The sequence below is a fragment of the Coturnix japonica genome, chromosome 25 (genome assembly GCF_054131305.1).
Source record: "Coturnix japonica strain WE chromosome 25, WE-NBRP24, whole genome shotgun sequence".
Lineage (NCBI taxonomy): Eukaryota > Metazoa > Chordata > Aves > Galliformes > Phasianidae > Coturnix > Coturnix japonica.
This window is the reverse complement of record NC_140687.1, coordinates 7,596,852-7,621,357: the sequence shown is the minus strand read 5'-3', so window position 1 is coordinate 7,621,357 and position 24,506 is coordinate 7,596,852. Positions and strand designations below refer to the sequence as shown.

The 24,506-nt window shown below is 44.3% G+C and overlaps 2 protein-coding genes across 2 annotated transcripts; both read left to right on the top strand.

Moving 5' to 3' along the window:
- Positions 1-474: 474 nt before the first annotated feature.
- On the top strand, positions 475-5,427 carry LOC146756889 (ankyrin repeat domain-containing protein 26-like). The gene is made up of 6 exons (XM_085523830.1): positions 475-786; positions 982-1,048; positions 3,516-3,628; positions 4,036-4,177; positions 4,932-5,225; positions 5,401-5,427. Exons 1-6 carry the CDS (start codon positions 524-526, stop codon positions 5,425-5,427), a joined length of 906 nt encoding a protein of 301 aa, XP_085379956.1. The 5' UTR covers positions 475-523.
- A 202-nt stretch (positions 5,428-5,629) lies between these two features.
- LOC146756888 (ankyrin repeat domain-containing protein 26-like) lies at positions 5,630-11,243 on the top strand. The gene is made up of 4 exons (XM_085523846.1): positions 5,630-6,145; positions 6,533-6,779; positions 8,694-8,739; positions 10,252-11,243. Exons 1-4 carry the CDS (start codon positions 5,862-5,864, stop codon positions 10,392-10,394), a joined length of 720 nt encoding a protein of 239 aa, XP_085379972.1. The 5' UTR covers positions 5,630-5,861; the 3' UTR covers positions 10,395-11,243.
- The last annotated feature ends 13,263 nt before the right edge of the window (positions 11,244-24,506 follow it).

Here is a 24,506-nt window from a genome sequence, read left to right as displayed (position 1 = left end):
ACTGGGTGGTCTTCGACACGAAGTCATTATGTCTTTAACTGGAGAAGAACTGTATTTGATAAGCTGCTTTGCAAAATGACCTGGTGTCTCAGCAGGTTATCGCTTTTGGTTTGGCCAAGTTTGGTGTCTGATTTCTGAGAAAAAGTAGAAATACTGGACAGCTGAATTTGAGTTTTTCTTTTTTGCTCTCTGTGAGAGTTGTGGGTTTTTTCTGAAACATCTACCATAATAACATACTAATGAGCTGTGAAATCACTTTAGGAAAAGGATGAGGTTTTTTTGGTTAATATTTTCGATAGAATAGCAAACAAGTAATTTCAGGATGTCACAAGCCACTGAGAAGGTAGGATTGGCAGTGTTAATGCTCATAATGGTGTTATAGAAAATCCTTTGTGCAGATGGGAGAGGCCAGTGTCACAGATGATGAAATATCATCTGTTATTGTTCATTTGCTAAGAGAAATGAAGGCTTGAATGAATTGGAAACGATTCCAGTACTTTGGGTAGGGGGTGTATGTAGATACATGCAATATCCAAATTCTTCAGTGCTCACTGAGCTCTCTATACTGAACCTAACCGGGCTGCTGAGGATTCTCATTGCTACTTTACAGTTACATGACTCTGAAAAACAGCATATTCAATATGAGCGTTGCATTCAAGATTTGAAGACTGACCTAGATAATAAGGAAAGACAAATATCAGCTTCTAACCAAAAAATGAAAGACCTTCTGTTAGCAGCTTCCAGAAGCAGTTCTACAATAAAGCAGCTGAAAGAACATGTCCAACGGTAAGAAAATAACAGAGTGAAGCAAGGTTTTGCTTTCTGGGATTCTCTGAAAACGTCAGAATTGTCTTGTTGCATCATCAGGGTAAAACATGATTTTAAAAGAAGCTCTTGCTTTAAATAGCATTCTTTCACACCATTCTTTTGCAGTGTGCGCTATTATGGATTTGTCTAATAAGATCTGTGCTTCTCTTTAAGGCTTGAAATGGAAAATGCCAGGGTGGAAGCTGCTGCGCAACACCAGGACAAGAGAACTGAAGCCTCAGTAAGCCAGTCATAAACTTCCCTTTTATTTATTTATTTTTTATTTTTTTATGTGAGCTTCTGAGCCTATTTAGATATTTTTCGTGGGGAAGTTATGTGGTTTTCCTGGGGATCATAGGGGAGCTGAGTCATCTGAGCTGTGGTGTGACTGTAGGGTACTCTGAAAATCCTGATGGTCTATTCTCCAGTTTTGAGAGTTTTCCCATAAGGTAAAGGTTGTAAATCTCCACCTTTCACTGCTGCCATTTCTGTCTTTGCAGTAGTATGAAAATGTTTGTGTTAATCAGCATGATTCTTTTGATGGATAGGACGGACAGTGTCAGCAGGAGGGAGATGTGTGGTTGAGATCTGGGAGGGGAAACCTGGATGTGAGAAATCTATTTTATCTTCAGAGCTTTGTCATAGTTTCCACCTGAGCTCATTAGGTTCTTTTTCCATTTGTGAATATGTGTTGGTACTTTACTGCCCCGCAGGGGGCTGAGGTAAGGAAAGAACAACTAGGTGAAGTAATGCTGTGCAGTCAGTGGCAGGCAGCTGGGAAGTAGCTGGTGCGCATGCATGGCTTAGCATCTTGTGTAACCTTGGAATATTCTTTAATTAGTTTGCTGTTGGAAAATTAAGCTGCTATAGGGAGAATAAGAAGGATCTAGTGGAAGGGAAAAGCTGTTGATTATCTGCACCAGAAAAGTCTGAGTTCTTTTCCAGGTTCCTTTCCTGTCATCTTCTTTTGGTGATATACCAATTAGAAGGTTTTTAGCATTTTTAACACTTCTGTATTTTACCCATACATTGTCACATAGGGAGAACCGACATTTAACATATCCTGTAAAGACACATGAGGAAGTTTTATGAGTTTGTCATATAAGCCTTTAAGCTCAGGTTTTTATGTCCTTCTGTACGTCAGGGATGTCTCTCTTTTTCTTAAAATGTGCTATTCAAAGCATGTAGACAACTTTCATTCTTTACAAAGGGAACTGAATAAGCAAACTTGTTTACACACAAATGCATCTGTGATGCAAATCTTTGCTCCTTTGTGTAAAAGGATAAGTAACATTGCTGTTCTGAAAACATTTTCTTGCTCTGAGGAGATCTGCAGTTATTTCACAGTCAGTAAGTGTAGGGAATTTTAAGAAAACTGTGAGTTAATGTTGTATGTGTGTCTTCTTATCTCCAAATGATGTAACCTCATTTTATCGTATAGAGAGCATTCACTTTTTCCACTAGCATTAAGTGCTATTCTTGATGGTGCTTCTCAAGCCATCTTTTATAAACTCAGTGTAACATTCACTATAGATCCTTAGTTGTGAGAGCTTAGCCCTGCCTCCATTTGAGTTAATAGTTTATAATGCAGTTTATGTGCAGTGTTGTCTCTCTGGTTATCTTGGCATTCCCTTTGTCATTGTTGTTTCCATAGATACAAAATCAGAATATGTTGGCTATGACATCCAGAGGCTCATGCATGATGTGCGAGGAAGATCGAAAGTCGAGAGCCCACCTTGAAGACCATATTGCTAAACTGAGTAGGGAAAATGCTGAGCTTTTAGAAGAAGTGAGCCCAGAAAACAGTCCCTAACACCTAGCCAATACCCAGAGCAATGCTGACATTTTCTTGAGTTCTTACATACTCTGATTTTATATCCCTGCTACTCAGGCCCTGAGTACTATTGTGATTTGGGTGTCATGAAGGAATTGAATAAAAGCCAAGAGAATATCTCGGAGTTGTGCTGTCAGAAAGACGGTGTGGTTTGATACCAGTTGAGCACATGGAGCAAGGCAGCAGTTCCTGTGTTCTTTATTTGATTTCCTTCTGGTTATTGTCTGACCCCTTGATTTCCAAGCAGGATTAAAACACCCCTTATTTTCAGTGCAGTGTACGGAGGAACTGCTGCATGTTTTCAGAATAACAGGAGCTTAAAACCCTTGCAGAATAAATAAGGTGCAAATGCAAACTACAGAACTAGTTGCCAGTTCTCCTGTAGTTTGTCTGAAAAAACACCATGAGGAACAGCAACTAAATTAGTAAACACCCACAAATAAGATATGGAAGTAATGACTGAGAAGACACTGGTGAATTCCAGAAAAGCAGACTCTTCCACAAGAGCCTGCTGGTCATTGGAATGAATGCTGTAGAGTGTGCAGTGTTCTCCAGGGCTGTGGCTACCTGTGCAAGCTGACCTATTAGCAGAGGAACTGCGGAAGCTGTTCTCTAGCATCTTTTTTCCAGCTTTTTGGGACGAAGCCCAATAAGGGGGCAGAGGAGCATTTGCTTCAGCAGGGGCGTTAATTGGTATCCCTAGGTCTTGGCCCGCTTGTGTGAAGCCTGAAGTGATTTAAATGTTTACAAGAATCCTGTGCCTCAGTGTTCTGCTGAATGTGGCAAAAGGATGGATATGTGCTATCTGCAGTTGCTATGTGTACTGTCCTGTGCTGAGTGTATCATGTATTTTTGTTTGTTTGTTTTTTGAAAGTGTGAGAATGAAAGAAAGAATGTGAAGAAGCCGATAGAATTGAAACGACCACTTGAAGCATGTCTTGACCAGGAAAGGGAAAGAAATACTGAACTGCAGAAGGAATGTGACAGGTATGGTTCACTAGTACTTGAAAGAGAGCTCATGTAGGTTAGAAATCAGGCTTTAAGGAACTTACATGTAAAAGCAGGTGTGTTTAACTCTGAGCAAATTCAGATCTCACATCAGTTCTTGCAAGACAGTTCTGGTACATGAGCCTATGATTTTCTGTAGCTGCCATAAGAAGAGCAAATGTAGGCTGCCTTGCACTTCTGGGAGGGAAGTCTTTTTTTCCTCTGTTGAGGTGAAATTTGGACCCTCCAGGTGATCTATTGCATTGAAATGCTGGTTTTTCTTATTAACTTTTGGCCTGTTGAGCATGTTAAAAATGAAGCAAGCCATAGCTATGCTTTTCTTGTACAAGCGTGACAAATAGATACCTAGTTCCTTTGCTTATTTTCTTGACTGATTTGTTGTGCAGGTTCAAGAGCCTTTTGAAGAAAGCTGTGAAAAAACTAAAGATGCATGAAGCCAAAGCAAGAGACTCCCAGTTCAATTTCCAGGGAGAAATGAAGAACAGGTATTCTGAAATGGTGAATGAAGTTGAAAAATCAAGAACAAAGGCAAGTTCTTGTTGTTTCTTTTTGGTTTTTTTGGTGTTTTTTTTTGTTGTTGTTTTTGTTGTTGTTTGTTTGTTTGTTTGTTGTTGTTGTTGTTTTGTTTGGGTCATGTTAATTTCTAGAGACTTGTAATATTCTTTTCAGTAGGTATGGAAAAGTTATATTTCTGGGAGAGAAAATTGGCTTCACAGTTGACCTTGGAAACTACTGAAACATCTCATATTTTGTACATATTCTTGCAACCAGACACTGGATTTGACCTAGAGAGAAAATACCTTCCTTTACCACTGCTGTGGAAGCTGCTTTTTGAAGCACTGTTTACAAAGCTTTCAAGAGCAATGGCAGGAGGAGTACTTGTTTCCTGTGCCCAGTTAACTCTGTACTGGAACATTCCCCCTGAAGCATGATAGGCATTCTTTCTGCTGTCTGGGTAGAGTGGTTTGATTTCCATCGAGCAGTAGAGCAGTGCACAAAAGAATGGCCCTAGTGCCTTTCAGCACACTCCCGTAAGTGAAATTCTGCTAGTTTGCTACTTGTTGATCTTTTACTTGCTGCAGAACTGAGGAAGGTTGTAAGTCAAGGAACCCTATTGGCAAGAACTTAAAAGTTGTTCTTCCCTTAAAAGATGATCTTGTCTTTCCTTTGACTCGGGTACTGAGTCAGCAGATGACAGTTACAGACTTGATGGTCTTCCCCTTCATAAATTTTCAGAGAATAATTTTACACCCCTCTAAGTTCATTTTATTACTGTCTGTAGGTTACTGAACTTTCTCATCAGCTGGATTTAGAGTGTAAAAAATGCGTCCAACTACAAGGACAAAAGCATTATTTGCAAGAACTGCTGGCTCTAAACATGAAAAAACATGAAAAACTAGAGAAGACCAGATGCCAGCTGAAAGAAGAGGTGGCAAACCTGAGACAACATCTGGAGGCTGTCCAGAATGTGCACATGATGACTTACAACCAAATCGAACGATACAAGAAAGAAGTGGAAGAGCGAGCTGCACAAGAAATAAATCAAAAACTTCAAGAAGTCAATTTGGTTTTGCAGGTAAGTGAATTTGTTGTGTATGTCTGTAGTTTTTATTATGTAACTTCTTTTTGCCATTTCTTGTTCGTACTTTGGTTTTTTGTGTTAGTGCCATACTTCTATATTTCCTGAAGGGAAGTGGAAGAATGGAAAATTGTTTGGCGAAAGTGCTTTTGTGTGTGTAATTTGCCTGCAGGTCCCCAAGCTAATAGCCGTCCCTTGACAGACTTCTGTTTTGCAGTTCTTAGAAGAAGCTATGGCCATCTGGTCATCTTGTTATTGCTGTTCATCACATGAATGCTATAACTTAGAGATGGCTTGGCCATACGTACAGGTTATGTTTTATCATTGTACAGGATAAAATGCTCAGGGAAGAAGTCACTGAAGTTACCGTGGGGCAGAAAGAGTGGGGATGGGATTCTCATAATTTCTTTGTAGAATCCTTTTTGTGTGCCCTGTCCTTCAGCCATAGCATTCTTTTAGTAGCTGCTCCCATAAGTAATATTGCTAAGAGCAGATCTGTCTGGATGAAAACAGTTATTTAACGTGTTGGTTCCAGGGTTTTGCCTTGATTGCTGATAGTAGTGAAAAGGTCCAGTTGACTCAGTTGAGTAAAACTGGGCCCTTTAAATTGGTTATGGGCAACCGTATAGGGAGATGCAGTTCACTTTTTCTTTGCAATGGTTGAAATTGTATTATCTGCTTCAGGTCCAGGCAGCCTCACAAGACAAGATAGAACAAATCAGAGAAAATCATCATGCCTCGCTGAGAGACCAGCTGAAGTGCAGAATAAAAGAGGTTGAATGTGAGTTGGACAAAATAAAAAATACCAAAGACAGTATTTTTCAAAACGAATCTATGCTTGCGGAAGTGGAAAAATACAAAGAGCTGCATCGTGAAGAAATGAAAATGAGAATAAGGCTAGCAAATAAGCTGGAAAGGTAAGTGCGTGCTTTTTTGGAGTGGTAACAAGACGTGAAGTAGCAGTAGCTTGCATGAAAAACCTTGTACTGTTTCCTCCTAAAATCCTTTTTCTGTGTCTTGTCAGCACTATGGATGTAAGCGTAACCCTCTAAAACCTTTCCCCTTTATTTTTGGAACCACCATCATTTCACTTCAGTGTTCTAGCAGTCACACCACTAGTTATGGCATCACTGGCCCATGTTTGAAGTTGATAGCATTTTAACACATGGCCTTTGGGCCCCTCTCATTTTGGACTTCTAATGCCTTCTCTTTTCAAAAGCTGAATAGTAGTCAAAGACCTGGAAGAAGTGACTCTGCAAAAATATTATCAAAGATAATTCTTTGTGTGTTTTTAAATATTTCAGAACAACCAAGAGACTTGCAGAAGCCAATTGTAAGCTCTTTGAGGAACGCCAAAGAAACAAATCTTTAATTGCGAGCAGCACTGTCAGTGGAGGTCCTACTGCAAGTCCAGGAAAATATTCAGCTGAACTGGGAAATCTCAGAAACAATTCCACACTGAACAGAAGCTTCAGCCAAGGGGAATGCTTCCTAGATGCTGCTGGGACTGCATTATTGGCAAGAAAAAAAGTTGAAGTGTACATGGATAAGGTAAGCATTGTGAAATACTCTTCAGTGATGAAGACTTTAGGTCATTAAGATTGTACAGAATTCCTAGAGTGCTCAGACAGCAAAAATACTGACATCTAAATGATGAACTATCTAACTGTATATACACATAACTATGTACTTATGTAAGGTTTTTGTATTGTTTTTTTTTTCTTTTTTTTCAACTAGAGAAAATTTAATAAGCAGCTGCTGTGGCATTGGAAGTTCCCAGCTAAGCTATTTATTAAACTTTACTGTATAGAATGTGCATAAGTGTATGGCATACTTGAAATGGATAACTTTGACATCTTTGCTCAGCTCATCAGACATCTCTGGTCAAGCCCCGTTGTTTTTTTCCTTACTGATCTTCATTTTTAGTTTATTTTAGTACATTAATACTAACAAAGACATCCTTTAAAACTAGGATGATGTGAGTATGATTGCTTTGCTTCTTCCTATACAGTCTGCTGTGGGATGCATGCTGTGCCTAGGAAACATTTCTTTTTGTGCTTCCTGCTATGTATTATTACCTGAGAAAACAACCTACTCTTCAAGTCTTCACAGCTTTATAATATTTTGCAGCAATTTATACATGATTGCAACTTCTGCAATAGCTTTGAAGTACTTTGCCAGTTGTGCTGCTTAGTACTTGGCCTGTTCACCAGGCTACTTAAAAAGACAAGAGTTTACCTGACTCTGAGCCTTGTCTTTGTTTCAGTTATACCTCAGATTTTTCCAGTAATCTGTTTCCTTCTATTGGGAAAAAAAAAAAACAACAAAAAAAAACACCTCTCTATTGCCATTAAATTCAAACTAAGTGCTGCCTTCTTGGATGGAGGAGATTACAAGTTCTCCTGACAGTAAAGTTCATAATAACTGGAAACTAAGGAACTTAAATTGGAGTTTGCCTCGTGTAGTCATCTTGCACTTTTTATTTAAAGCTCTCAGTGCACATTTGGTGTTTTTCAAAGTAAGGGAGGTTATCTGAAGTAGAGTGTGAGCATCTCCTGGGATGAGGAAGCTCGTGTAGATTTTGGCTTTGATTTTGCAAAAGCTTTGATAAAGCTTCAGGGATAAGAAGCTGAAAATACTTTACGCCGCTGTTATTCAAAATGCTGGTATCAATTACTTTGTCCATGCAACTGTTTGAAAAAACAAATTGCACTGATTACAAACAAGAGAAAGAAATGCAGCTCTGAAAAGTGGGTGCAGGAAATAATAGTGACTTCTGCTAGCTGCAACCAGCGTGAGTGCATGGATTCATGAAACCAGTTTTCCTACTGGTAGCATAAGAAAGGGAACACCTACTTCCCATTCCGTCTCTCAGTTTCTGTTTCCTTTCTGATTTTATTTCCTGTCTGCACTCCTGATTTTTAGCAGTCTTATAAATTTCCACTCTTTTGACTTCTGCCTGTTCCTCTTGTTCTTTTACTTGGCACCACCGAGAAATTTCTTGCTCTGTCTTCTTTATGCTGCATCCCACAGTCAGATAATTACACCTGTAGGTGAGACCACAAGCCTTCTGTTCTCCAGGCTTAACAGTCCTGATGCTCTCAGCCTCTCCACGTAAGCCACATGCTCCAAGCACTTAACTGTATTTGCTAATTACATGAGTCTGGAAGCTATATGCTGTCTGTTTTGACAATTACTTCTATGCGTTAAAGACCTGATGGAAAATAACACAGGAGTCGCAAATATCTTCAAATGTAAATGATCGCATACGGTGTTTGGACTGTGGCCCTTTAAAAGGTCTAATTTCTCCTTATGAAAACTTTGCATTCAGAATAAATGACAGTAAATAAACATCTCCTGGGAGAGCGAGGGGAAAATGCTCCTTTCTAGCGATCCAAGCTGGTTTCTGTTACTTAATAAAATGTGCAGTGTTATTTATAATGCATGTGTTATTTATAATTCTAGGTACAGAAGGAATTGGAGGAAAAAATCAATAAGGAACTTCAGCAAGGTAATATGCTACTCTGATATCAGTGTTTTTAAGGAAGGTGATGACTGTTCGTAACTTCTATGTAATTATTTTCAAAAGTTGTCAAGATTTGTGCTGTTTGAAGCACAGTGTGGGGCTGTTTTTAACTCTAACTTAGAGAGTTTTAATGGAAAACTTCCTGCTAACCAATATACTCTTCAGAATGTTCTGCAGCTACTTTTGAGAAGAAGCATGGAGAGCAAACCATCTCCCCCGCACAGATACACTTGGCTTAAGTTCAAGTCACCTTTCATCCTCAGGCACAAACATCAAATGTAAAAAAAAAAAAAAAAAAGCCCAGAAATAAGATTTTTATGGACTTCTGTCACTACTTCTCTTTCTGCATACATTCATTGCATTCAGCACTTCAAATATACCATATACATTTTCTGGTGTTCTTAATTTTTGCTCGCTCTTTTTCATTGCTTTTTTTTGTACCTGACATGTTGTCATACTTGTCTTTGGATAAAGAAGAATCAGTGGAAAAGATAGCCTTTCTTTAGGTAAAAATCATTCAGCAATATATAGGCAAACACAGCATGAACTGATTGCTTTTAATATGCAGTGTAAAGCCTGTTCTATAATAAAAGGCCAGGTCTTCAGAGAAGAATTCATACTGTTTCACAATTAGCATTCTGCCAGAGTCACTGCTGCTGTTCCTAGAGTTATTTTGAAGCAGGGAGCCCTTGAGAATCCAGCTGTTGCTTCACAGCTCTTCCAATTTCCCTGAATAGACAGAAACCCATTGCCATGTGCTCATTTGCATATTCAAACATAATTACATGTGTAGTAGGAGCCGTAGTATTTGCTTGGTCTGGGGATCTTGTCTGGAAAAGGCTGATGGATGGAAGTACTGAAAATCCTTTTCTGCTTCCATCGAAGATGTGTTTCCATGAACGAAAGAGGGTTTAGCCAGGGAAAGTTAAGACATCCCTGGCAGTTAAAGTTAAGGCTGAAACTTTCATATATATATATGGGCATGTAATAACAGGATGCGGAGAAATGGCTGTAAACTTGAAAGTAGGTAGATTTAGACTAGATATTAGGAAGAAACTCTTTACTTCCTAATGTAAGGGTGGTGAGACTCTGGAACAGGTTGCTTAGAGATGTTGTGCATAGCCCCCATCTTGCAGGCATTCAGAGCCAGTCCGGATGGGGCTCTGAGGAACCTGGTCTAGAGGGAGCTGTCCCTGCCTATAGAAGGGAGATTGGAACTGGGTGATCTTAAAAGGTCCCTTCCAGCCCAAACCATTCTGTGTTTCTAAAACCTGGAATTTCTTTAACTAGCTTTAAAAATTGTATTGGCTGATCATTGAATGTGAAAAAATGTTTCTTCCTTTATGCCTTCCTTTTTGATTTGTGTTTTCCTTGGAAGTTTTTAAATATCTCTGTAGAGCGTAGCCTGATCAGTTATCAGTAATGTTTTTACAGTGACTGATTTGACTCAATCTACTGTAAAAGTAACATCGTCAATCTTGTTTCTTTTTTTTCCAGCCACCGCTGAGCTTGAAACTGCTAGAGCTTCTCTAATGAAATCTACTTATGGATCTTCAAAAAATCTCAATGTTGACCAGGATCCCCTTTGCAGAGCGGTACAGGAGTACCGGGATGTTTTAAACCAAAATTACCTGATCTAAATATATTTTTATTTAAAATGTAAAGGGAAAAGTACTGGAGATCATTTGTTTACATAGGAGGTCTGTGACTTCCCATCCTGCAGCTTAGTGTGGAAACATCTTTACTGCGGTTTGAATATAAATTTTAAATATATTAAATAGGTTGACACTCTGCACTTACCTGTTGGTCACCGAGGGGTAGTCAGTTTATTTTGCACTCAGGATAAGAACCATATCTATTTTTAATTACTGTCAGACTGAGTAAGGTTGGTTCTTGAACTTGACGAAACTGTCAAAATGTTTTTGACACATTATTTTGCTCCATGTTTTTTGTTAAAGGTTTTACCAGAAGCATTCCTTTGGTTCTATTTAACCCTTCCACTGTTTGTGGTAGAGTCTCCAGTGTTATTTTAACGCATAGGAGATTTTGATTGGATTCCTGCCAGCTGTTTCCGTCCTGATGCTGTGAATATTTCTGCTGGTTAAGTGGAAGTTTTAGCAGTGATTAAGCTGGAGAAGAATGCACTTTACATTGCTGTCACTTTCACGCACCTAGGGTTTAAAAATACTGTGCGTGTGTAGCAGTGCCAAGAAAGCTTTCATGTGACCTTTTTGATATTTCTGACTTGATATCCTTGTTGGATTTTGCATTAGAATTTGACCCATCTTAAGACATTCACAGTTGGTAGATGAACACATGATGAACCTGAAGCGGTTCATAGTGGGAAGAAGGAAAATTAATGTTTCAACCTTCTGTCTAATTGGTACTGCACCTTTTTATATGAATGTATTTTATGACACTAATATGCTATATTTAATTCCAGATATTTATGTTCCAACTTGGTATTTAATAAACTTTCATATCTGGTACATCTTTGTTTTATTCTGTTGGCCTTCTTGACTTGCTTTCCACCTCATTCCTTGCCTCTACGACTTGCTACAGTCCTCCTCTGCTCACTTCCATCTCTCCTTCTGGTGCCTTCAGTCTGCCCTGAGATCAGACAAGTGGCCAGCATGCATTTGTGTTCTTTTCCTCCTGGGTACTTGAAGCAGTGGGGCAAACAGCTACTATATGTCATAAGGTTTGTCATCATAGAAATTAAGGGGTATATGCTTGAAACAAGTGTGGAGGGTTGTGATTTTAATGGGTGTGCTGAACCACTTTCAGGTCTTCGGTGGTGATTCATTAACAGGAAGCCGAGGGTAAAGTCTCTGTTGTAAACCTGGCCATGCTTGGGAGGGGGATCTTTGGAGCCTTTTCTGCAGGTTGGCCATTCCTTTATGAGATAACTTCTGGTGGCCCTTTGTGCTCTCTCCAGCTGGTACAAGCCAGGAGCCAGGTGGAAGAATATCTCCAGCAGAATCCAGACAGCAAAGCACTCATAGAGTACCTTGCGCTTCTCCATGTTGGTTAAAGCCAGTTCTCCCTCCTCATTTGTCAGAGGGAGTGCACTCTCCCAGGTCTGTCACTTCTGCCCAGTGCACCTGTAGGCTCCCTTCTGGTTATTTTTACATCCCTCGCCAAGTTCAGTTCCTCAGCCTTCCTGATCCCATGCATGTCCAGACAGCATACCTGGCCCCTTCCCAGCTACCTGTCCCTGCTTCCACTGCATACAACAAGCATGCGGGGCAGGGCCAACCAAGGAGTCCTATTAAAACTAGTGCCACCAAAAACAGCTGACGAGCCTTGGTAATTGAGACTCCTTGCTGGGAGGCACTGAGGCCCCGAATTTGCCACCAAAAATAACCTCTCCAGAGCAGTTTGCTGTTATCTGGGGGCACATGTCACAGATGTTAAGAAGACTCTACTGCCTCTGATAAAATAGAAGGCTACTACCCACTCAAGGTCTCATTCAAGTAGTGTCCCAGGAGGCTGCAAAAAGGAAATTACAGAATATTAAAAGGGACTTTGAATCCCTTGGGAAGATGTTAAAGGGAGCAGGAACACAAGTAGTCTTCTCTGTACTGCTGACTGGGGGCTGAGAAATGAAGAGGGAGAATGGGCCAGGTAAATTACTGGCTCAGGTAATGGTGTCAGATCAAGGTTTTGGTTACTGTGATCTTGGGCAGGCCTTTGAGAGACCAGGTATGTGGACATCAGACAGAATGTGACAGAGCAGGTGGGGCAAAAGCATGCTGGGGAGCAAGCTGGTTGGATTGATTACCAGCACTTTAAACTAGATTCAGTGCAGGGAGTGGATAGTTCCTTGTGATAGAGAAGGGACAGGGAATGCTGTCATTTAAGGAAACTGCAGGGGAAATCCTCAATTTGTGAGGAGTCTTGTATTTCGATATCATATTTAGTAAAATAAGTTTTTCCTCCTTAGATTGCCGCTGTTTTTATCCCATTCCCCTTTTTCCCCCTCCTTTCTGGGCCCCTGGGGGGGCCCACGGGGTGGCTTCCCCTGTCACGGGCATAGGTAAATCTAAGTAACCCATGACAGATTTTTTAAAGACTAGTCAAATGCAGCAGTGGGTGTGGAGAAAGAACAAAGAAATCTGTAACGGACTGTGATCAATTATTATAATTTCCATTGCCATCGGACTAGCAGCTGCGCCGAGCCCGGGACCGGACCGAGTTAGAGTTGGGCTGCCGGAGCAGTGAGGCGGAGCGTGTGTGGCCCCTTGGGGTTCGGTGCCTGCGGATATGATATCGAAATACAAGATAACACAATACAATATAATTGAGGCTAACAAATCGAACAAACAGAGAGAGAGAGAGTCCCCGAAAACAGAGAGGCCTACTGTGAACTCTGTGCGACACGGCTGGAACGCTTCCCACTCTCCGAGAAGTCCGAGAGAAGGAGGAGGGCACTCCAGCCTGGGAACGAGATTATACAGCGTCCTGGTCCTGTGACTTATCATATCCCAGAGAACAACAGGGGTAACGTAGTCTTCTTCTGTGGACTGCACATTCAATAGAAGTATCCATACTTTACATGATGTTATGATGTGGAATACTGATAGCAAAATTACAAAATTACAAAACCATGACACACGGTGAACACCAACCCTGTGTGGCTGCAGTACTTGATGGAAACGACATTATTTGGGTGACCCTTGAGGGAAGCAATTTCCTGACCCGTCACCAAGTTCCACATCTTACAGCTCCGGTCTGCAGGAAGAAGAACGTGCCTGAGAGAGTTGGGCTAAGGAGTTCATCCGTGGCGTGGAGGCACCGACTCCTTCCCAAGCGCTGCCTCCCACCACCCACAGCTCCACTCCAGGGCAATGGAGCCAGCCTGCTCCAGCACCTGGACATCAGAAGGCAGGGACAGGGGAGAAGCCCAGAAGGAGCCATCCCTGCCATGCACCCCAATTCCCCACGCCAGCCTGGGGAGATCTATGAGAATAGCGCATAAAAAGCCAGCAGCCCCCACACCTGTTCTGTCCAATATATGCCTTTTTAGGCAGTGAAAAGCAGTTCATCGGTGGCATCCAGGCAGAGCACAGGCTTGGTGTGTCCTTCTGCCACAGAGACACACTGCAGTGGGGCTGTCCGGGCATTCTTGGTGCCACCCACTGGATTAATGATGCCCCCTGCATGGGAAAGAAAGAAGGTGGGGTAGGTATGTGGAAAGGCACAGCACTGTAAGGTCCTACAGGCATGGGAAAGCACGAGCTGCCTCACCCCCAAGCATCTTCCACTTCCTGGTAGGGCAATGGGCCCCTCCATCTGAACTCAGGCATATCTGAGCAATCATCTTCATGGAAAACCTTGGCATCTCCCCACTAGCAGCCCCTGCCTAACGGCTCTGCCCAGGTGACACAGACTGTGAGACATGATGCTCACGGCCTCTGCTCTGAGCCAGGAAACTCAGCTCATTGGACCTCAGCTCAGTTGAGGACAAACTGCACTTTCTCCATTCTGAAGCTCTGCCAGGAACGCTTCATTAGACCAATTTCATGGCAGTTCCTTCAAGCTGCCAGCCAGCCTGTGGTTGGCAAAGTTTGGAAACGGAGCTGTACTCCTTTTAAAACCAAAAGGATGACAGGGGGCAGCACTGGCATTTGCACCCAGCACCCTGTCCCCGATGCTGGCTCTGAGGATCCATCCTCACCAAACCTTCTTCCAAGGGACGCCCTGCAGGCACCTCATCCCTCCGGCCACAGCATCTGCCAATCACTTCCACATCAGAGTGTTCAGAACACTGAGGTCCAGCAGCCCCACTGCTGCAGTCCTGAGCTATGTGGACACCAGCAGCTCTTTCCTGCTGGCATTCCAAGCGCTGCCTGGGGCTCTGAGCTATGCTAAATCTTTTCCCATGAGTAGGCAAAACAAGGCAGGAGGCTGGAGAAGGGCAGGCCCAGGGCTGCATGAGGTCTGCATTAGTCAGGAGGGTGAAGGTAAGCTCATTAATTCGGGTTTTGAAGTCACCCGCGTGCGATCTCCTTCTAAATTAGCAGCTTTGCTCACACATTCAGCAGCTCTCCTCTGACCCCTAGTGTTGCTACTGGTCTCGAAGTGACACCGAGACCAAAGGGAAATCCCGGCTCCCCAGGGTGAGATGCGATCAGAGCAAACAGCTCAAGGTGACAAAGCACACACGCGCCTGGAGCCGTGTATCCAGTGGTTGCTGAGAGCAGAGCACCCATCAGCACCAGAGGTGCTTCTAAAGGGCAATGAGAAGGTTGTCCTTGCACTGGGACAAACTCAGGAGCACATTCACCCCGAGGCTGAGCTCTGCACAGCAGTGACTTGGCTTCTGGGGCAGAGAACTCTGCTCACACAGGACCCAGCACTGCAGAGGTACAGCCAAGAGTGGGGAACGCCTGCACGTATTTCCCTGGAAGATGCTTGCAAGAAAAACACACTGACAGTGCCCAGTGTTGCTCACCCCAGCATTACAGTCCTGCTGGAGAGCCAGGGATGCGACAGGACATGCTGACAAGAAATGACACAGAGTGTGTGATGAGGACCTCAATCTGCTTATTATGTGGATGATGCGGAGAGGTCTGGCTGACGGAGCTTCTCACTGTGTGAGTTGGTCAGCATTAGAGAAAGCCAGCATGGAGTTCTGTGAGCTTTTGCAGGGGACGAAGAGGCGCAGAAGCTGCTACCCACCTTTGGTGCTCTTAGAAAGTTAACTGAGAGAATTGGAAGGGAGACCATCAGCTGACCAAATGGACACCAATAGGTCAGGTCCTGATCAGACCCGACGGAGGGCCATGGCTCCCAGACCCTATGCCACTCCTTGTCAAGGGCAGGAAACACGTCTGTGTCGGGACCCCAAGTGGGCCCTGCTGGCTGCCGGCACGTTGGGTTAAGCCGGCACCAAACGACGAGCCATCCTGTGCACCGTGAGGATCCGAACATCTCAGCACCAGTTTTGGTCAACAACTCCTTGGTTAATGTCTCCAGTGCAGCCAGTGATTTGACGTCAGCACTGGGCAGCGGCTGCTGGTAATGGCACATGAGACAGCGTTGCTCCCAATGTTCCTGAAGGTCCGAACTGGGAATCCAGCCTTCATGCCGGACTGATAGTTCGTGAGCGGGGGAGACCTTGTTCCTGGATAGTCCCCCAGTGGTGGACATTCAGAACGATTCTGCACAGCCAATATGTTTTTGTCTTCTTATTTGGTTATGGAGTGTGACATTATAATGCACACTGGACAGAACTGGATTGCCACGAAGATTCTGTACAATAGTGTTACATTGAACTTGGAGAAGTTGTAACTCCATTGTGTACTGTGCTGTTATCTTGAACTTGAATGCACTGTTCTCTACAAGTTGACTAAGTGTTGCCATACAGCATTTCACAATTTTTAGGCAGATTGCTGTTGTGTGCTTTCAGGTTTGTAGTCACTGCAGCTGCATCTCTTTGGTATGTTATTATGACAGTTTAATTGTTTTTCGCATATGTTTAATGATTGATTCATTTGCGGAATAGCCTTAAATGTGCAAATCACCTTTGGGGTAACAGGGAGTATGCAGGGGAACCTTTACAGGGGCTGCAGATAATAAAGAGGGGGGAGATGTTGGGTATTGGGCAGGTGGTGCCTGCATGCACCAGCAGTGGAGTCTTGGAGGTCATGGGTATCTGATAGGGGTGGTCACCTGTACCACTATATAGGGTTTGTGGCGCGGCATTAAACTGGTACTTTCAGCGTTACACACTGTGTGTTCTGGTTAGCATTTGGGCTGCTGTGCTAACAGATGTGTCTGGGCTTATCTTGTTTTAAAATGGATGGGCTCGTAAGGAGCAGAGGGATGTGAGGTATTTCTAGTCCGCTTCATGCTCCCGATTCCAGAACCCTTCCAATTGTGAGGAAACAGAAGTGCTGAGCTGTGTGCGTGTTCCACGGTGCAGAGTCCAGTGACAGTTGGTGCCCGGCGTCTGTGCAGGGCAGCACCGAGGTTGTTAGAAGCATAGGAATCTGCCAGAGAGGAATCTGATGTGAAGGTACTAAAGGTAAAAGGCAGCATTTCTATCAGTACTGGAGGAGGGTAGGAAACTTTGTCCTTAAGTGCTGTTTTTGTTCCCTTTGTCATGCAGTCAATCCAGCAACTAACTTGAGAACTCGACTTCTCCTCTCTTTAGTTTAGATTTGGGGAAATTCCCTGAAAAAAAAAAAAAAAAAAAAAAAAAATTTCCTCGAAAATTCACTAGTGTCTGTGTGAGTAAAAGGTTCCAACCTTTATTGACTATCGGAAATGCTTAGCTCAGAAATGTGCAGCACTTTAATGAAAGAGTTCTGAATCACTTGAATTTGATCTTCTGTCTGGCCTGGTTGCAGGTTTTACTGCATTTGGTACCTTAAAAAAAAAAGCAACAAAACAAATCTAAAATATCAAAATATTTGATTTTTACATCAGAAAAGAAAAAAAAAAAAAATGAACCAACCCAAACCCTTGTTGTGGCTGAGCAGAACTTGCTGCAGCTCCATGCAGTGCTGAGTTACAGTATACAGGCACATGTGTGTGGATTTGTGTATTGATACGCACTGTCATGCTTTTGCTGTACAGGTAATAAAGACGGAGGATGGTTTTTGTGGATTCTGCAAAGGTGAAGAATCCTTGAAGACCAGAAATTCCAACTTACAGAATTTGACATAGGCAAAGTGAGGAGGAAAATTCTTCCTAACCTGTTATAATTAATTAATTAACAGATTCAGTGTTGGTTCGGCCTATAGGAGAAGTGAACTGCAAAGCTTTGAAGATCACTGTATTTGCTGAGGTTGTCCAGGTGGTTGAGCTTGAAGACCTGCAGCGGTCAGACAAATGTGTTGGGGTTACTCACTGCTGTCACTCGTGGTGTTGAAGGAGGGGCTCCATTGGAGGGCTTGCAGCCGTGCAGCCCAGGGACTCCGTGCTGAGTTAGGGTGATGTTACTAGAGTTTGACCAGTGTTGAGGAGGGCAATGTTTTGAAACAACTGCTCCTGAGAGACTGATTGAATGAAGAGAACAAAGCTGGGAAGACGGGTGGGCATTCCTCATTCTTTTCTGCTTTTTGTTGTTTTGCTTAGGGTTCCTTTTCAAAAGAAGATTTCACTGATCAAGACTGTAGAAGACTTTCAGTCCAAGGAAGCACGAGCCAGCTCTTTGAGAAGCACAGGAAGAGCTGCACAGAGATCCCCGAGACCAGAACTGCTTCTGTGCGCTCGTCCAGCATGTCGATTAAAGGAAATGATTGCTATTTCTACTTCTATTCCACTTGTAAAAAGGTCTGCTTGGGTTTTTTCCTTCATTTTTTCTTTCTTTCAGTTCTGAAGTTAAGAGGAATGGGTAGAATAAGTAGAAGTATTACTGGTCTTCAGCAAACTTCATAACTAATTGCATTGTACAATAGAGCAACTCGCTAAAAATGAGCTCAAAGCATGGCCAGTTCTCAGGCTGTACTATTTCATTTTCCTCTCTTGGTTTCCATTGGGTTACAGGGAGACAACTGTCCCTTCAGGCACTGTGAAGCCGCTTTGGGCAATGAAACCATCTGCACGCTGTGGAAGGAGGGCCGCTGCTTCAGGAATGTCTGCAGGTTCAGGCACATGGAGATCACTGTGAGTGTTGGCTCCTCAGAGTTTATCACCAAACCCACTTCTCATTTCTTTAGGTGGGCTGAATGTGCTTTTGCAGATTAGGTTCATTTGCTTTGAAATGATGATGGTTCCTACGGTTAAGAATAGGGGAGGAAGCAGAGGGAAGAGAGCTCAATGGCATTGGTATATCATAGCAGAATATTCTTGTAGTTGATACCAACAGTGTTCTATCAACAGATACTAAAGAACCACATCAATCAGACAAGCATTCTGCAAGGTGTGTTAGTTTAACCCCTTCTAAACTGGTGTCCTCACCCACAGAATTCTAGGAAAGCTCAGTGAGCCTGGTGCTCCCAGCCTGCGCACGCTTCAGAGTGGTGTTTGAGTGCTGCTTTGTGGCAGTCTGCTCACTGGCACCATCTGGAGCTCAGTCTCCCTTTGCAGATCTTAGGTCCACGTTATCATCAGCTCTTCTTCCTTCCTGTCTTCAGAAAAAACGCAGCATGATTTCCTGCTACTGGGAGAACCAGCCAGGAGGCTGCCAGAAATCCAACTGTGCCTTCATCACACCAAGGGACGTTACCTCAATGGGGTTTTCTTTCCACCAAGCCAAAGTGAGTTTGTCTTTTTTAGGTACGAAAGATTAACTCTATTACTCACAGGTGGGTATAGTGTCATAAAGAACGCCAGGTAACGTTCACTTGTGAGCTGATAGATAGGTGCACAGCTGAACTTTGTGCGCTTCTGATACCTCAGTTTTATCTTGCATGCTCAGCTTCTCTCTGCTCCTGTGGCCTTTGCCTTGCAGGTTGTTCTCCTGCATTTAAGCTTTTACTGGGTGTCAGGGAGATGAATGTTGTGTAGGGGGGGATTTCTTAGTTCACAGAGAAGCCATTTGGATGGGCAAGTGGAGACTCAGCATTTATCTGTGTGGGTTTTCAGCCTTGCCTGCCATCTTTGTGCAGTGGATAATCTGATTGAATTCCTACCGCATAACTGAAGAGACTGATTTTTTCTTTGCTTGTACAGACCAGCTTTCTAAGGAGGGAGAAGAAACAAAAACACCTGTCCAGCAAACAGCTGAAGAAAACCATCTTGGATTGCAGATAATTTCCACTACAAAATCTGATGCTGATACAAAACAAGGTATTCCAGGATTAATCAGAAGCACTTGCCAATTAGCTACAAAGCAATTCATTGTACAAACACAACAGAACATAGGGTTGCTGAATGGAAGCAGCTATTTCCATGATCTTGTTCCTAACTTGTAACTTCATGTGCCTTTCAGATTAGGAAGGTAAACTCCTTTGTTTACATCATTAGAGCAAGACGAGGCCACAGCATGGAGTTTAAGTGCCTGTATGTGCATCTTTTCAACCACTGGTGAAAGCCACATTTGCTGATAGAGGAATCTAATGTCATATGGATGGGATAAAGTAAGGGATAAAGCCTACTTTTAATATCCAGAAGGATGAAAGGAGGGCAGCAGACAGACATCAGGTCCATGGTGCTCTTAGCTGTGGGGAGAGCTGACAGGGTTTGTTCTGCATGCTTCTGAGCAGGAGGCAGTTTGCAGAGCTGTGGTCCTCAGCGTGTGCCTCTGTCCCTCAGTCTCATTTACTGCTCTGTGTTCCCAGATGACAGTTTGAATGCTGGAATAAAAACACTTGGATCAGAAGGACCTTCAGGAGCTCCTGCTCATCGGCTCAAATCTCAGATTGTTCGTGTGCCTAAGAAGGAGAATGTGCGGACACTGGTCAGCACTGTGATGCTGCCTGCAAAGCAGGGTAATGATGAGTACCTTTGCTTCCATTTGGTGGCTCCTAAGTGGAATGGATAAATTACAATTGGGACTTACCCTGAGTGCATTACAGTTGCAATATAATTTTGTGTCAGGGCTGTCAAAGTGGTGTCTTTTGGTTGTATTTGTTTTGGGTGGGAAATGGGCTCACAAGACAGTAATTCTGTTGGTTTCTTTCAAATAAGCACTTTGTTTTTCTTTGTTTTAGGGGAGGTGCCTGTGAGTCAACTGAATACTGCTGATAAACCTGGAAAACGGAAATCCTCTGTAGGTAAGGGCTGCTTGTGAGCTGCTGTTTGGCTGCCTCCACGTAAATGGGAGGGCACTGCTGAAGCAGGAGGGAGGAAAGTAGAAAGGCTGGGGAAGAAGATCGAGGTTGACAGAGCACCAAGGAGAGGTAAATGGTCATCGGTGTTTGCTGCACAGATTCTCTAGGCTTTCTGCTTATTCTTTCTCGGGAGCGTTGTTGTTGGGAACACGTATATTCTGTAATATTATGACAAATCTGGAAACTTGAGCTCTCATTGTAATTTCTTGTAATCCTTATGCTTCTCCTTTCTTGATGACGACAGAGAAGGGTGCCAAGCCAGCAGGGGAGATCTGGAAGAAGAGACGACTGGAAGAAGAGAAGCAAAAAGTAGAAGAGGTTCTTACTGAGAAGAGATCTAAGGATAAGCGCAAGAAGAAGAGAATTTTCCCTCCACCTGAGCCTGGTAACGTGAAACTGGAAGAGCCACCGCGTAAAATCAAGCGATTGGAAGAAATGCATATTAAAAGCTTAGAAGAAATCAAGCAGGAGAAAGCCCTGCGGATGCAGCAGATCGCAAAGCCAGCGGGTAACAAGGTGTTTCACTGTCTGCTCTGCTGAAGTGCTTCCCCTGTCAAGCAAATGGAGTTTGCTTAGAATTGCCTGGGCTGTTTCTTACAACATGCAAAGGCAGGAAGTGCCAGGATGTCCATCCATGTGTTTTTCCATTGAATCCGTGGTGTCTGCCTGCTTCATTCTGGAGAATTCATTCGCTGTGAGGTTTTGTAATTCAGTTTCTCCTGTACTTTCTTTCTGCCATGTTTTTGGTGTGGCATGTTCTGTGTGTTGACGCCAAGGTTATCTTCATCTTTGGCGTGTTGCTTGTTTTAATATGTAAATGTGTTTGTAAAGCATGGATTGAGTTTTTAACATGGGGGCCAACCTCTGTCAGAAAGGTCAGGGGGGTGAGTTATTCACTGGGGAGGTGAGAGAGGCTTCGTGAAGAGACAGCATGTGAAGGAGGGAAGAGCTTGGATACTGTATGGACTGCGAGATGTCGCCTCTCTCGTGTTCTTTGTTATTGAATGTGAGGAAATAAGCACATGGAGGAAACGCTGGCACTCAGGTTTCTTTCTATGCTTGCTGTTGACCAAGTGATTTTCTTTTTCCTTGTTTTAAAGCACCTGGAAGAGAAGAGGAAAAGACTGTGGAATGGAGCAGGGCTGCTCCCAAAGCTGTCTCTGCACCCGCAGAGGTGAGTCCCTTCTGTAGATGGACACAGTGACACAATTTCTTCACATGTTCTTGTGTCTCACTGCTCACCATGTGCCACCATCATGAGTGCATTCCTACCTTCCTGCCTTTGGTGAAGAGCTGCAGCCATGTTTCACAATCCTGGTACTTTCAATGGCTTTCCCAGACAGCTTTGCACTCCTCAAACTCAGAATTGATCTGATTGTATCTGGCAGTGAGGCAGTAACCCTGCTGGCACCAGGTGCAACTTGTGAGGTTAACGTGGGAGCACTGGATACAAAAAGGTCACGATGGCTTCGTGTTCAATGAAATCAGACTGTGGGTGGATGTTGTGTAGGGGAACAGGAATGACTTTCTGTTGCTCAAATAGAATGTGGTATGTAACAGCTCTAGCACTGTGCTGATTTAAACGAGCACTGAAGAAGAGGAGCCTCCAGCTAAAAAAGCAGCTTTGGTAAGGAGGGGAAGAAGTGTCAGTGCTGTCCTGGTCAGGCTGATACTGAGATACAACTCCTGTAGAAAGTGTGGAGAACTGAAATGTTCTGCAGGTTTCCTTTCAAAGTAGTCACTGTGTGCAGGATGCTGGATGAATGACAGTGTGTGCACAATGCTCTGCAGCCCTGTGATTCCTCTGTAGTGTGAAGGAATTTGTCCATTAATGCTGCATTGTTAAAAAGACCTGAGGTGCTCTGCAGACTTCCCGTGGCTGTTAACATCCTTCAGGAGCCCCTTAGCCCCCGTGTTTGGTTCAGGATCAGCAGTGCTGAAGGAGAAGCACTGCAGAGGAAGGATCTCCTGAGCAATCATTGACTTTGTCTTCCTTCTTCCCAGACTGCTGCTCCAGCCCTGCCGGAGGTCAGCCTGCTCACCAAGGCTGTAGAAGATGACACTGAAAAGTTCATCTTGGAAATCTCAGGAGGGGAAATGGAAGCAGAAATTGACTTGGACCTGGAGAAGGATGAGGATGATCTCCTTCTTGAACTTTCTGAGATGATTGACAGTTGAACTGCATAGTAGTTATTATAGTATGTTTAAAAAAACAAAAAACAAAAAAAAAAAACAAAAAAAAAACCCCTTTAATTTAATAAAAACCTTTTCTTTTTGGTTGGATACCCCAGGGTGGTACTTTACTAAAAGAGTCTTTGCAATAATGAGTCATAAAGCACAGCTGAACTGGTAAAAGATTGGCAGACTGCATTCCATTGTCCTGAGTTTTCCTGCTGGTCAGAGTTGAGGTCCTGTCCCTGATCCTGGTTGGCTCCTTTCAGCAGCAAGAGAAGAAAGCAGTGGGGATCTGTGCCCTGGGATGTGCCCAAGCCTCCAGCCTGGCACCCACCTGCCTGGTGCTGCCCCTGGCACGTGTGGTGCTGGGATGAGGGGGGAGCCCAGCGGGTTCTCCCTGCTGGTCCCTTCAAACCAGTGTGCGAGGTATGACCCACTGACGCCATCACCCCGGAGTGGGGCACAACGCGGTGCCAGCATCATCATCTCTGCGGGCACTGCAGCGCAGTCAGCGCGGCTCGGGGGCGGGGGGGGGCAGAAAGGAGTTGGGAGGGAGGGAGGAACCTCACAACATCCCGCAAACTGCCCCGGTGCCAACACCGCCCACCGCCCGCCATCCCCGCACCGCAGCCCGCGCTGCCACCTGGCGGCTGTCCCCGCAGCGCTGCCGGGGGTTCCAGCAGCCGGGCTGCCCCCAGGATGGGACAAATGCGGGGGCAATTAAATTGGATGGAGGAGCCGGAAGGGACCGAGCGGGTCCTGAGCGCTTCAGGGCTGCCCTGAAGTTAAGCACCACATTCGGGGCATTGTCCAAACGCCACTCGGTCAGTGACGGGCTCGGGGCATCCACCACCCCCCAGAAGGGTCCGTGCCTGCGTTGGACCACCCCCACGGCAAAGACGCGTTTCTCAGCCCTCCCCCGCTTCCTTCATCAGTTACGGGCAGCTCTGTGCCATTCCCCTGCTTAGGAAGCCACAACGAGCAACGGGACGGATTCTCAGCCCCATCTCCTGCAGCTCGGACGAGCCGGGGGTCCTCAGCCTCTCCTACAGGATGAACCTCGTAGCCCTTACCAGCTTTGTCGCCTCCTTGCGATGCTTTCAAGGACCTTTTTGTAGGGTGGAGTGCCCCAAAATGCACTTTGCTCCCTGAGCTGGCTCACTGAGCCCAGGCAGCTGCTCAGGTACATCCCAGAGCCACGGGGACATCCCTGCAGTCCCTGAGGACCCTGTTCCCATGTGCTCACTTCCTCACAGCACCCACGGCACAGAAGGACAGGATGCACATCAGGACGGGCGGCTCCCAGCTCTGTTCTTCCCCATAACAGTCAGCACTGCTTTGTCTCTTCCTTTCAGTAACGCTTTATTTGTGAAGACAAAGAGGCGAGGAACAAACACATCCATCGGGAAACAATTCAAACCAACGTACATCATGAGAGCGAAATAAGTTACACTATTTACAGGAACACATCGAGGGATCAAATATTTGTACACACCTTGACAAACCCAGAGCGCAGTGCTGGGCTGCACCACCCAGCAGAGAAAAAAAGCCTTCACCAACAGGAGTTGGGCTCTGTACAACAGCTCTGAGCAAGAAAAGGCACCTGCTGCTGTGTGGGATGGGCTGATGGAGCAGGCAGTGCAGCACTGCAGAGCAGGGAGCAGAGTGCAGGGTGGTGGTGGGATGCAGAGCAGTGAGCAGCTAAAGGGGCAGAGCTGCTCCACTGGGAATGGGGACAAAGGCCCGGGGTGGCAGGAAGGTGAAGGGCAACGCTTTGCTGGAAAGGCCTGGGGGGGGAGTGGGACTGTGCTGGGATCCCTCACAGTTGGGGTGGGAGCAGCACGGGGAGAG